Genomic DNA, 13724 nt, shown 5'->3' with positions numbered 1-13724 from the left:
TACAGCCACAGACCAGGGTAAAATTGCATCCGGGTGCTGGAGGAAGACCTACGCTAAGAGCATGTCCATCCAGTCCCAACTCCTACACCGTGTTTCCAGAGAGGGCAGTGTGGGCTGCTGGTCTTACAGCACCCCATGCCAGGTGCTTGCACCCCAAACCTGCTGCCTCTATGCCTGCAGCCATGAGGGCATGCAAGCTCCTGGCCTGCTGTGCCAGGCAGCGGCCTCCACTTGTCCTCATGTGCATGTGCTAATGTCCTGAAACGCTGCTGGACCTCTGAGTAATGTGCTGTCTCTCTTTCTCTGTCCTCCTTCTTTCTCTTCTTCTCTCTTCCTGTTTCCCGTCTGCATCCTCCCGTGTGCTCTCGTCATCCTGTCTGGTGCTCACTGCCCGTGGCATCCCAGCGAACCACCTCTCCCCCCAAGCGCTGAAGTGGCGGGAGTACAGGCGGAGGAACCCCTTGGGTCTGGACCGCGTTTCGGGGCTGCCCAGCTTAGCAGGCAGCCTGGACAGGAGGCAGCAAGAGCCTCGGCTGAACCGGGGCAACCCCATCTTTGAGCTGCCTGGCGCTCTCAGCACCAGCCATTTCCACTGCAAGCTGAACGGTGCGCACCACCTTTCTGCTGGGGGTTCTTGGGAGGTGACCTTGGGACTCGGGCTCAGTTTCCTTGGGGCTCAGGTTAAGCTTGGATTCATCACTGCTCTGCCTGCTCAGAGCAGGAGGGATGATACATCCATTCACAGTGGGGCTGGAGGGTTCAAGAAGAAGGTGAAAATTGCTTCACTGGTTCAAATCTTTGTGGAGCCTCCCTCTTGCGTGAGGTGAGAGCAGTCACGTCCAGCTCTGAGCTGGATTGAAGGGCAAAGTGAATGGCGCAAGAGCACATTTAGACCTCAAGAAATGCTCCTGGGCTGTGGCCAGACTGTAGTTTGTCTCACACAGGAGTTGGGGGGGCCCTTGGAGATCTCGGGTCTGGCCCCACAGTGCCTGACCATCTGCCCCAGCCCACACTGAGCTGTAGCTTTCACGGGGCAGCTGACAACACTAAAGCCTTTATGGGACTCTATCTTCTCCACGATTTGCCCTTAAGGTCTTCCCTGTCCTCCAAAACCGCTGCAGGAAGGGCTGACAGGGGCAGGCTGCTTTTGACTGAGCCTCCAAGAGTCCTGTGGGGAGAGCAGTGTCATCTGTCTGTGAGAGGGAGAGCATCTACAGGCTAGCCTCAAGCCATGGAGGGAATTCCTCAAAGCCTTATACCTCACTCTGCCAGCACAAACAGTTTCTCAATCCTTTCTTCAAGGGAAGATGCATACCCCAGAGTCAAACAGATGGAAGTCAAGCACATGGGAGAACTCCTATGGATGTCACTCACCCCTTGAAAACAGAGGCCATCCCAGAGGACAGGCAGCAAACATAGTAGCTTCTTGTCTGTGGGTGCCTGTGTGTGACAAGTAATGATTTTCTCTGTGCTGACTCCTGCCCTGCTTGCAGCAGCTTGGAGACTCTGGTGCAGCAAGGTTTCCCTTAGCCCCAGCCCATGAGACTGAGCCTCCCACGGCATCTTCCAGAGCCCCTGGGCCCCCAGTCAAGCTGGAGATGGATACTGGGAAGGTGATGGGGATCAACTGTTCAGGCACACATTGCAAACCAGTGCTGGGGCAGGAACAAGCCTGTGGCCTTGCTGTCCCAGCAGAGGACAGGCTGGCATGAAGACTGCTGCTGGTGCAGGTTGCTTCTGGGAAAAGCAAACAACATGAAAGAGGCTTTAGTGTGAGGGATTGGGGCTGATCCTTGTCCCCTCTGTGTTGTCCCCACAGGACAGTCTATGAGGCAACTCCAGCTTACCTACAATGACTTTTTCCCTGACTACTTCTCGCTAGCAGAGAAACCTCCTGCTGAGTTCTGCCTCTCCCCAGATGGCAACACAGAGTCCATCTCCATCGACTTGCTGCAGAAGAAGGGTGAGTCCATGCATCTCCGGTGGACCGTGCAATGTGCCACAGAGTGTGCTTGAGCTGCTTGTGCCAGGAAATACGATTAGAAAGGATCTTAGGCGCACAAGAATGGGCAGAGAGAGCAGACAGGCACGGGAGTGTGATCCTAAGGCAGGGCATGCTGCCACCTCAGGCTCTACATACAAGGGTAGACCTGTGTGTATCTGTGTGACGTTGCAGATGTGCTAACCTGAGATTTTGTAATTCAGGTAAAAAGTCTGTTCAAGCCTACATAAGTAATATAAAATTATATCAATTATATAAAAAGGTGGGAGAAAGGACTCCAGAGCAGGACAAGATATGGCCGTGGTGGGATCCATGCTAGAAGGCAGGGTTGGGGATGGGGAATTTGACAGCTGATTTGTTACAATTTCAGAGGAAGCGGATGTGCAGAAGGGTTCCCATGCTTTTGCCAGCTATGTGTTCATGATTACCAGGTGGCAGCTTTCCCTCCCGTTTCAGTTCTGTTCTCACATTATCCTGGTGTAGATGTCAGACTACATACCACTGGCTTGTTACTGAAAGTCATTACAGAACCTGCCAAAGACAAGGCTTCTGCCCTGCCTCCGTGTGGCACCAAGGCAGCAAAAGACTCATTGCCTCAGATCCCATCTCTTCTGTCTCAGTGGATGGGGTGTGGAGGTGATGGTCCCTGTCCCGTGGGAATATTGACAGGTCCTCCTACTGTGAGGCTGATAGGTGAGTGCTGGAACCAGCAGGAACAGTTTTTGGTGAGGATTTAGGAGAGTGTCTGCATGTTTTTTGGCAAAGAGGGCTTGTGTGCAGACATGGCCTTGCAGTGCCCTTAGCTGATTACTTCAAGGAGTGTTTTGTCAGGGTCTGTCCTAGCAGCCACTCAGGCAGCTCTCTGACCTGCTGTTTCCCTCTAGGTCTGGTGAAGGCTATCAACACTGCTGTTGACCTGATTGTGGCTCACTTTGGAACCAGCAGGGATGCAGGGGTGAAGGTATGTCTAGCATTCGACATTCTGAGTGACACAGAGAATAATGGAGCAAGATTGCCTCTCCATTCTCTTCCAGTAAAAAACTCCAGGATACCTAATGAAGGCAGGAGTACCAAGAACAAATCAAACAATGGTGATGGCACACCATGCAGCAGATAGTAAATCTGTGACAATTCCTGCTGCATACTGCAGTAAGTACATGTATTTAAAGGAAGATCAGGAAAAACACAGGGAAGGGAAATTCACTGATGTTTACTAAACACTTAGGAATAATGTCCAGCTTAGTGTCTGAGTTGAAAGTAGTTGTAGGCCGTGAAAGTATAAAAGGCAAGTATTAGATATGTTTGCTCTGGTTTAACTCTTTCTTATGTACTTGCTATGGCTCTTTATAAGAAAAAATACCAGACCAGCTGCCCTTCTGGTCTGATGCAGCACACCATTCTTTTATCTCACACAGTGGAGAGTTGTGTCTCCCTCCTCCACATGTCCTGTGACTCTGGCCTGGCACTGGTGCCAGGACACAGTGCAGTGTTCCCCATCCCTCAGTGTCTCACGGGGCTCAATAATGATAAAAAAGTGCATCAGTCTTTGCCCATCTGGGGCAGTTGGTCACCCCCATGGTAGCCCTTACCAGGAATACATTCTTGTAGTCAGAGTACATCTCTGGGACTGGCTGTGTTAGGCCCGTGCTCCCCTCATTTCCCATTTCTGGAATAACACACAAGTGCATCTAGGTTGCCCTGGGGCTGGCTGTCTTTGGCCTGTGCTCCCTCATTCCCCCATTTCTGGAATGACACAGAAGCAGAGCAATTTTTCTTCTGTTTGTACCAGGCATTGTTTGCAGTCCTGTGACACCCAGCATGTTTGTGGTGCCTCCTCTCAGTGCTGAATGCTCAGCTTCAGTCAGGCGACTCTGGGCAGCAATGTGACGCTATTTGGACATGACAACTCCCCTGGCATGCCATCCCCAAGGAGAAACCTGACTGGGACAGATTCCAAAACCGTTCAATCTTATCTCAGAGCCCAGAGTCATTTTCCCCTAATTGCGGCTGTTGCTGATGCAGAGATTGCTCTGCAACATAACTGGAGCTGTTGAGATTCCCATGGCTTTTTAAGGCTTCACTGTGGATTTCCAATTCTTACAGTGTAGGTTTGGGGAATAATTTCAGCATTTCCCCCATTAATATGCTTATCAGACAATGCAGTGGTTTTAACCTTGGATTTCTTTATGTGCCAGGGGTTGAGCATTCACCTGTCAAAAGGCAGCATCCATCCCTGCTGCTGCCGTGCTCAGTGGATCTGACAGGATTATTCCTGAGCCAAGTTCAGTTTCAGTTCAGGGCTTTTGTGAACCTGTGCCAAGTGGTCAGTATAATTCCAGCTCAGCTGGTAAAATCTGTGCCCTGAACACCATTGCCTGACCTATTTGGATAGACCCCCTTGGCAGCTCAAAGACTGTAAGCAGCAGAATGTGTCCTTGCTCGGCTGGTGTTGGGCTCTTACATGCTTCCTCTGCACCTCAGTCTGAGCTCTGGCCATCCATTTTGCCCTCACCCTGTTTATTCATAGTAATCCCTAGGAGTTAGAGTTTGATATGTCACTGAGTTAAGTGTTCCTTAACCCCTCGCAGCTGGTACTTCTATGTGGCTTGGTGCTTCCTGCTCCAAAATTAGCAACAAGAAAATCTACAGCAGCAGGAAAATCCCCAGCTCTTTTCTTCCTCCAGCAGGAGAGCCTGGTTACACCTTTTGGGAGAACCCATCATCCCTTCTAATTGGGATATCCTCTTCCCAAGCTAGGATATTCTTTTTTCAAGTCATTGCCTCTTCCCAGCCTGGGGAAGACTTTGCACAGAGCAATCCACAACTGGTGTATGAAGCACCAGGAGTGAAAGCAAAGACCCTGCATGTTCAAGGAGCTGCTGAGCCTGGATGTTGCTTGCTGGGTGCCTATAGTAGGCAAGTGGGGCTGAACTGTTTCCATGCATCTCTACCTTGAAAACAGTTACCAACACTCTCCCTGTTGCCTGTTGTGCCTTAGGCCAAACTTGGGAACAGCTCTGTGAGCCCTAATGTGGGGCATCTCATCCTGAAATACCTGTGCCCAGCTGTCCGGGACATTCTGAGTGATGGGCTCAAGGCTTACGTCCTGGACATGATCATCGGCCAGAGGAGGAACATCCCCTGGAGCGTGGTGGAGGCATCCACCCAGCTAGGTATGGATGTTGTGCAGCAGTGCCTGCAGCTCTGTGGTAGTTGTGGTTGGGAGGTGCTGGGGAAGGTTGGCTCTAAGGATGGGAGTGCAAAACACACATTTCCTGCATTGGAACAGGGTGCACATTGACTGGCTCTTGCAAGAAGGGAGAGACACTGCACTATTGTGCCCAAGCATTTACTGGCATTTCCCCTGAAATTTGCAAATTCTCCCTAACAGGCCAAACCAATAAAAAAAAAGGATAAAAATACACCTGTGGATACAGAATGCTGCTAGCAAGAATTTTTGTTGCTTCTTTCCAGTCCCATGAGATACTTTTCTCTCTCACGGGAGATATTTGTAGAGTTCTATAAACTATGAACACCTGCGACCTTGCAAAGCCTTGTTTATAGTACAGTAGAAAAATATTTTGACAATGGATGTTTTAGGATTTTAGCCAGTCACCCCAAGGGGTGGCTGATGCTTTGACCAATTAGACTATGAAGAGAAAAGTGTATAAAAGAGTTGTAAAATAATGAAATAAATGAATCTTGCTGCACAATTCCTGCCTGCTGGATTTCTCTTCTCCTCCCTACCACTGCGGGATACCGCGATAGACAACCAACAAAATTAATTCCACATTGGTTTCTGCATCATACTGGGAAGCCTCATAGCCAGATTATGGCAAATCTTCAGCTCTGGGGTTATCTCTATGATTGCAGACACCCCAAAGTATAAGCATGCAGCACAGTACTCTCTTCACATGCTGATTTTGAGCCAATGGCTGCGATTGACACTGAAGTGTGGGAGGCAGGTCCTTGTGGTATTGAAACTCTCCCAGAGTTTTGGAGTGGCAGTCTGGGATGGACCACAACCCACCTCCCATGTGTGGTTAAATGTTGGGATGGAGTGAGCTCATGCTGGTGTGGTGGAGAGGCAAAGCACACACAGACATGGACACCCAGACAGCATCCATCTTGCCTTGATGCTCCATCCTGTGGTGCAGTTTTGGCTTTGCTCACCACAGCTAATCTCAACCATTTGCTTCTCTCTACAGGCCCCTCCACGAAGTTGCTGCACAGCCTCTACAGTAAGATCAGCCAGTACACAGAGCTCACCAACCACACCATGAGGTTCAACGCGTTCATCTTCGGCCTCCTCAAGTAAGCAGGACCCCTGGGGTGGCTCCATGTCCCTGTCCAGGGCTGGCAGCAGCTGTTGGTCCATGAATGCAGGCAGGCACGGATGACCATGAAAAAAACTTAAGAATCTGGGAAGCCACCTCTCAGAAGTAGGCAAGGGAAGGAAGAAGCTGTAAGCCTCAGGGAACTCCAGGTGGATCAAACCCTCCCCTTCCAGGTCAGGACTGAGAATGAGTGGCTGTAGTCAGCTGCAGAACAGGGTCAGTCTGTTTTAGCCCCAAAACATTGAGTGAGAAAACTCTGTCCAGCTTCATATGAGGTTAGACATAATATATGCATTAATTACTCTTGGAAATCCCTCTTTAAACTGATGCCTTTTCCTGGTCTTAAAATCAAGAGTCATACACGGTTAGAAGGGGAAAAGGGATTTTACCTTGGTATTTATTTTAAGGATCCTTAGGTGCACACGTCCAGGTCATATGCATTGAAATGCACCCTGCCGAATGCCCACCCCAAAAGATCGGGTATGACATTATAGGTTTTTATTAATTAGCATATCTATTAAAGATTCTCTAATGAGAGGCTCAAGTGAGCCCCCTCCCCAAGGAGCCTTCCCCTGGATGGTTCTATCTTGGTTTACAGAATGTGTTCTGGAGAGGACCTTGGGGTCTGGGGCACACTGATCCTTAGCTATGAAGCTTCTAAAATGTTTAGTCTCTTAGCTTGACAAACAAGTCCAAGAACGTAGGCAAAAAGCACTAAGAATACAGAAGTTGTAAAAGGGTATAACAGCGGTATAAAAGAAAAGGCAAAAAATCTTCATGGCATCAAAACCACTGTTTCCTGGAGCTGCAGTGGATCCCAAGGCATTCCCAAGGCAAGGATCTGAAGGAGAGGTTGCCCTGCTCTAGGACTCCAGACCGGCCCTTCCAGTTTGCATAAGGAGTGTGCATAGTGTGCTGTGTTTAACAGAGGAAGGCAGCAATACCTTTTAGTGGGTGAAGGGATAAGTGCTCCTAGGATGGTGTTCCCCTGCTCCTCTCTGGTGGTCAGCAAGAGCTCTGGCAGTGGCAACAGAGTTCCCAAGATCTCCAGATGTTGTAGAACTCCTACAGGCAGGAACAAGCTCTGCCTTGCTCTCCCCACACAAGGTGACCCAGCTCTCCCCTGCTGGCACAGGATACCAGCATATTTTGGGCTGAGCCAGCAGCACTGGTCTTCGTTTTGTAGATAATTTGCCTCTTCCACAGCAGCCTCGTCTCAGCAAACAAAGCTCTCCCAAGGACATAGGAGCAGATAGCGAGGAATCTTGCTGCAAACATGGTTGTTAAGGGTTACAACTGCACATGTAAAGCCATGTAGATGTTCGGTGACAGGCTGGGTGGCTGTGATCAGGGGATGCTGATGGGACTGAGCCACTGTCCTTTCTCTGAGCTTCACACACAAGCTCATGCTTTGCAAATGCCCTTTTCCAGCCACACCTCTTGTGGAAGAACAGTGAGGATGGATGGGGTGAATAGATCTTCACTATTTCTTTCTTACCCTGCTAATTTTCTGTTCCTGCAGCATCCGGTCCCTGGAGTTCTGGTTCAACCACCTCTACAACCATGAAGGTAAGAGCCTGAGGGCTGTGGGCTGCAGTGGGAGCCAAATTCTGCACACAAATAGAGCATGGGATGGAAATGTGTTTCTCTTGTTGCTCTCTCAGCTTGGGCTGCTCTTCTCTGCCCTGAGCCGAAGGACTAAGCTATACACAGTCTCAATGTACCAGGGAAATCCCAGGTGGAAGTCCAAGTACCATGCAGCTCCTTCCACCTGAGCCTGGACTTCCATTCTCCCTCCCACCTGCAGCTACTATCCAAGGCTATCAGTGCAGATCCCTCAGTCTATCTGCAGGAGATCAGATCTAAGGCTCCCCAAATTTCTATGTTCCCTGCCCAGTGCCTGAGACTTTGGTATGCCTAGAGATATGCACGCTTACCTGAAATTCTTCAGGCATGGGATATAGAAAGAAATGGAAAGGAAAATCTGACAAACAAAAAGCAGGTTTTACTGGATATGTCTGTTTTGTAGCAGATTAGAATAGAATAGAGTAGAATAGAATAGAATAGAATAGAATAGAATAGAATAGAATAAGATCTATGCTTATCCTGGCTTTCTGAAGCAGAAGACAACCACCTATTTCAAGCCATCATTAAGAGCTGGAAGTGTGAGCAGAAGCTGGGGCTGTCAGGGTGATGAGAGCTAAGCAAAGGGGAGGTAAGGTGCAAGTTCTGTTTGTGGTGTAAATTTGTTATCTCACTGGGCTGGGGCCACAAATCCATTCCCAGCTCTCTCCCTGGTAGTGAGACCTGACAACAGAACGGGACAGAGGGGTAGTACAGATGTGGTCAAATCAAGTGAACTATGAATGCTACAGATAGAAATGCTAGTTCATTCTCTGCTAAGACCCACAGTTCAGCCCTGACAGGTCCCTGGAAAGACAGTACCCAGCTGCCCCTGACACCTCTGTCTGTAGGGGACTGGTACTGCCCGTATGTGCAGCTCCTCCTTCGTCTCCAGAAGTTGAAGAATAGAATTTTCCCATGTGACAAGCCTTTCATGCTCTTTATTCCCATTCTATTTCCATGGCATTTGGTGGCAGAGGTCATCTGAGTTGGTAGTCTGCCAGGCAGGTCCTGGCTGCAGGCACAGCTGGAGAGCTCTGTCTGGGCCAGTTTCCTGAGAGCTCACAGAGCAACTGGTGCTTCTTGACCCAGGCCTCAGCCTCACACTTTGACCAAAAACTGGTGTCCATCTCCTTTCCTCATAGCTTCAGCAGCTTCATGGTGGCTTGGCAATGGTGGCAAGAGCATCTCCTCTAATTCCTGTCTGTTTCCCTACAGACATCATCCTGGCACACTATCAGCCAGTGGGCTTCTTGTGCCTGTCTCACAGCGTGTGCCAGCCTCTTTTCGAGGAACTCCTGCTCCTGCTTCAGCCTCTCTCCCTGCTGCCTTTCAACCTGGACCTCCTCTTTGAGCACCACCTAATGCAGATGGGCAAAGAGCAGCAGCAGCAAAAGGAGCTGCTGCGTGTGAAGCAGGACCTGCTGCTTTCCGTGCACTCCACCCTGCAGCTGATGCGGACCCGGGGCAGCAGCGAGGATCCCGACGGCTGCAGCACTGCTCCTGAGACGTGCCAAGGGGGTGCCAGAGATGGTGACATCTCACCAGGGCACAGCCCACAGCAAGCTGTGAGTGAGAAGAGGATCAAGGGAGTGGGGGCCTCCTGCGGAGAAGGTGACAGGCAGGAAGAGCAGAGTAAGATGCAAGAGAGCACATGGGAGGGGAAGAAGGACAAACAGGCAGGCTGGTGGTACCAGCTCATGCAGACCTCTCAGATTTACATTGAGGGCTCAGCCGAAGGCTCGAAGTTCATCCGCTCTGAGAAGAAGAAGGCGGATTTGAACCCTGCGCCCAGGTCAGTGGAGACCCACAAGGCACCACCTCCCCGAGAAGGGGTGGTGGAGGGTGCAGAGGCTTGTCCCATTGCAGAGGGCAACGTGGAGGAGAGGCCCAAGGCAGCCAGCAAGCCAAGTCCTGAAGCCGTGGAAGAGCCCTTGGAAAAGCCCCAGCAGGTAGTGGTCGGCGAAGAGGTGAAAGAACGGAGCTGGCCCTTCTGGATGGGCAGCCCCCCAGACTCTGTGCTTACCGAGCTGAAGCGCAGCAAGGAGAAGGAAACTCAGCAAAGAGTCGGAGCAGCAGCAGCAGCAGCAGCCCCCCAAGAGGACAGCAGCACCAGTGCATCAGAGGGCAGCCAGCCCATCAAGTGGGGACACTTGTTTGGGTCCAGGAAGGTACAAAAAGAGCCCAGGCAACCAAACAGGTAAGGGCAGCTGTGTTTTGGGGCTGAGAAGGGCTGGTTAACCTGGAGTGTGGCAGTACAGGTGGAAGTCAGGCCAATAGCTGACCGCTGGGCTACACCATGGTGGTGCATCATGGGTCTGTAACCCTGCTCAGTCCTGCCAGCCTGCCTTAATTCTTCCCATTGCCTTGCTCAGTCCATCTCATAGGCTTTCCTCTTCTGTCTGAGCTCTGCTGATGCCTTAAGAGGCCTCCTAGAAACAGAGACCAGACAGGAGTAAGGGAATAAGGTAGGTATTTATTTGAAAGGCCTTCAAAGGTACCCCCTGGCTGGGGAGCCAGAGGCTATTGCCAAGATGGACCCCGAGATGGACAGCAGGTCCCGAGTTCTTCACACTTTTATAGGTATGGTTCATTTGCATAGCAGGGTTAATTCTCCAATTAAAGCTTCAGTTTAATGGTGTAATTTCTCCTCTGCTTGCCCCCCTTGCTCTTTGGTTTATACCTTTTGGACCTAGGATGGTCTGGGTGTCCTTGGAGAGCAGGCCTGGACAGGCTTTGTTACGTCTACGTAGCATGAAAGAGCAGAAGTTAACAGGCTACAAGAAACTTCGAAGTTACACACTAAGCAATACAGAATTTGAAAAATGTAACAGTTAAAACCTAAGGCATCACTACCACTACCTTGGCATCTAAACTCTGCTACACGGCCCCATCATCGCCTCATCCCTCCCAAAACCACATACTGAGTACAGAACATGGAGCCATCCCTGTTGCTCACAACAGGTTGAGGGGGAGGCATGAAGTTGTCCCCGGTAGCTGAGACCTCCCCGCACTGTCTCTCCCTCTATATACCCTTACTGCTCCTGAAAATGACCACTGGAAATGTCCTTCCCAGTCCAGGCTGTGGTGTTACAGCTGAGCTCTCCCTGCCTGGAGACCTGGGGCACTGCCTAGCAGTGCACTTTGTGCATGAAGCCAAACCTCTAAGGCATGACCTTGCCATGGAAGCAGCTGCTCTGTTCCCCGGGTGCGGTTTCCTGCCACTGACTGCTTCTGTCTCCTCCTTCCAGGCTGCCCTCTGGCTGGCTGAGCTTGGACAAGTCCGTGTTCCAGCTGGTGGCCCAGACAGTTGGGGCTAGCATGTGGCGTGAAGCAGCCCCAGAGCCAGATCCTCCCCATCCAGAACCACCTGAGGCACCCGCTGTGGCACAACCAGCCCGGGGGATGTCTCCTCACCCTACCTGGTGAGTGGCACCAAGTGGTCAATCCTGCAGGTGCTGGGATGGGGTAGGTTGAGGGTGGCACGGCTCTACCTGTTGCAGTTTGCCTGACCCCCTTCGTAGTCGTGGACCAGGGAATGGTTGGGGGCAGTGATGCAGCTTGTGCATCTATCCACCACAACTCCACAGTCTGCGGGTGGTGGGGAGCTGGGGGGGCAGTTGGGAGCCTGGCTGGCAAGGGAAGCAGGGGGTGTTTTCCTCTCTCCTCTGGGCCTGTGGTGGTCCCTGGGTGGGGTGAGTGTCCTGAGGTGAGCTAACCCTACTTTCCTTCTGCCTGCAGTGAGGTGAAAGCTCTTTGCCATCACATTGCCACTGAGGCAGGACAACTGAGCTTCAACAAAGGGGATATTCTGCAGGTCATCTCCAAGGTGGATGGTGACTGGCTGCAGTGCAGCCTTGGCTCTGAGAAGGGACTGGTGCCCATCATGTACGTCACCCACCCTGAGGACGAGGACTATTGACACGTTTAGGAGGCCAAGCACAGTTCCCTGGGCTGCTGAGGCTCCTCTGGGGTAGCCTACCCTGCCAGAGGAACAAACACAGCTTCTTGCTAGTTTCTTACCTTTCCTGCCATTACAGAATACAGTAACCGTAGGTGGTTCCTTCTTGCTCCTCCTTGTGCAGCTGCCAAAGGCCAACTTAGCCCCCCGGGGTCTTCTGCGAGCTGCACCTCGTATTGCCAGGCATCGCCATGCATGCAGCCACACCAGGGACCGCCTGACCCCCCCTCCGCCCCGCACTGTCTCCAGCACCCACAGGCCATGGACTTGTACATTACAGGAACCCAAGCAGTCCCTGCCAGGGCAGCGCTGCCCTGCTGCCCAGCTGTTGGATGCTGGAGGGGGCAGGATGCTGGCCGTCCCTTCCCTGAGGGTGGCAGTGCAGTCTGCAGCCTCCAGCATCCCCAGCATCCTCAGCCGCAGGGGTGGGAGCACCCTGCGTTGTCAGGGTCCCTTCGAGGCTGGGCTGAGGGGTTGTGTTTGATGGGGCACTGCAAGGTAGGCTCCCCCACACTGGAGCATCCCGGTCCTAGTGTGCTGTAGTGGTTCCTGGTGGGGTGTACTGGGACAAGTGGCCTGGCAGTGCCACACTGCAGGGCTGGGGCTGTGCGTGGCCACAGCCAGGGGAGGGGGACAGGGTATGTGTGTGCGTGTGGAGCAAAGGGGTGTGTGGGGTTGTGAGGAAGGCACAGGGATGTTCAGTGTTATGTAGGTCCAGGATGGGTAGTGCCACCCTGTGCAGAGATGGGTGCTTTGGGGGGAGGCCCTGCACCCTCCACACTGAGCAGGGAACCAGCGCCTGGGATGCTCAGTGGAGGGGCGCTGGAGGGGAGGGAATGAGGGCAGGGTCCCTGACTGGGCTAGGGATTTTGGGGGCAGTGCTCCCAGCAAGTAGATTGGGGGTGCTCCTAGAGGGAGCTGGGGAGCCTGGGGAGGGAGGGGTGGTGCTCCCTTTGGCACAGGGTTTCTGGTCTTGCTGAGCAGTGCTGTGGGGTGGGGGGGATAAGTGTTGTGCACAAACACAAGGGGATACTGGAGGTCCTGGGGTCCTTGGTAGAGGCAATGCCAGTCAACCCCTTCCTTGCCATGTTCATGCCGCCTGCTGTAGTGGGGATCTTCACCTGCCTGTCAGGTGGGGAACAGTGTTAATGAAAGGCCATGCCAGTATTTGGTGCCATGGCCAGCTTGACGCTGTTCACAGCATCGTGCCTGGGCTGGCTTCACCATGGCAAGGGGCCCTGGTCTTGCTAGGTTACCTCCTGCTTGTACATGGCTTAGCGGATGTTGCACCATATTTAATTTGTATTTCCCTGTTAGAATGAGGTGTCTCGCCTTTATTTATTTCTTTATTTATGATGCATATTAATAAAAAAGGTGCTGATTGAGCTCCCTGCTACCCAGACTTGTGATTTCGGTGTATCCCTGGGAAGGGTCTGGTGGTTACCGTTGCTGGGACACTGCACTCCAGGCTTCCTCCTGCGTTCACCACAGCCTACACCAGACCTTCAGGAGGAGATAGGTTGCCCCCAGCAATCAAACCTGTCAGTTCAGGCCTGGGGGGTTGGGGGAGTGGGCACTACACATGATGATAGGTTGTGGGGAGGCAGTGCTGTTTGGGGTTCCTTGGGCATTGCTTGCGGGGACCCAAGCAGGTTTCAGACAGATCACACCATTTCAGCCTGGAATCTGCTTCTCCTGGGTCATGGGAAGGTGAAGGTGAAGGAGGAGTTGTGGGCTGGGACCCATAGGCTGGGACAACCTGGCCATGAATTTCAGTGGCTATGGCTCACTCACAAGGAAG

General features: G+C 52.0%; 1 protein-coding gene across 9 annotated transcripts in view; it reads left to right on the top strand.

Annotated features, from left to right (window-relative positions):
* Positions 1-13319, top strand: part of RUSC2 (RUN and SH3 domain containing 2) — a 59618-nt gene extending 46299 nt beyond the window's left edge. For 7 of the 9 annotated variants that reach the window (XM_019283316.3, XM_010395095.4, XM_010395091.4 and 4 more), the window contains 9 exons: positions 406-606; positions 1820-1963; positions 2887-2963; positions 5001-5175; positions 6211-6316; positions 7862-7908; positions 9181-10162; positions 11214-11387; positions 11704-13319. In XM_019283316.3, the coding sequence (XP_019138861.2) occupies positions 406-606; positions 1820-1963; positions 2887-2963; positions 5001-5175; positions 6211-6316; positions 7862-7908; positions 9181-10162; positions 11214-11387; positions 11704-11884 (2087 nt within the window). In that variant the 3' untranslated portion in view covers positions 11885-13319. The remainder of the gene's footprint in view (positions 1-405; positions 607-1819; positions 1964-2886; positions 2964-5000; positions 5176-6210; positions 6317-7861; positions 7909-9180; positions 10163-11213; positions 11388-11703) is intronic. The other 2 variants (XM_010395089.4, XM_019283317.3) reach the window with 2 other exon arrangements.
* The last annotated feature ends 405 nt before the right edge of the window (positions 13320-13724 follow it).

The sequence above is a fragment of the Corvus cornix genome, chromosome Z, assembly GCF_000738735.6.
Source record: "Corvus cornix cornix isolate S_Up_H32 chromosome Z, ASM73873v5, whole genome shotgun sequence".
Taxonomy (NCBI): Eukaryota; Metazoa; Chordata; class Aves; order Passeriformes; family Corvidae; genus Corvus; species Corvus cornix.
This window is presented reverse-complemented; position numbering and strand designations above follow the sequence as displayed.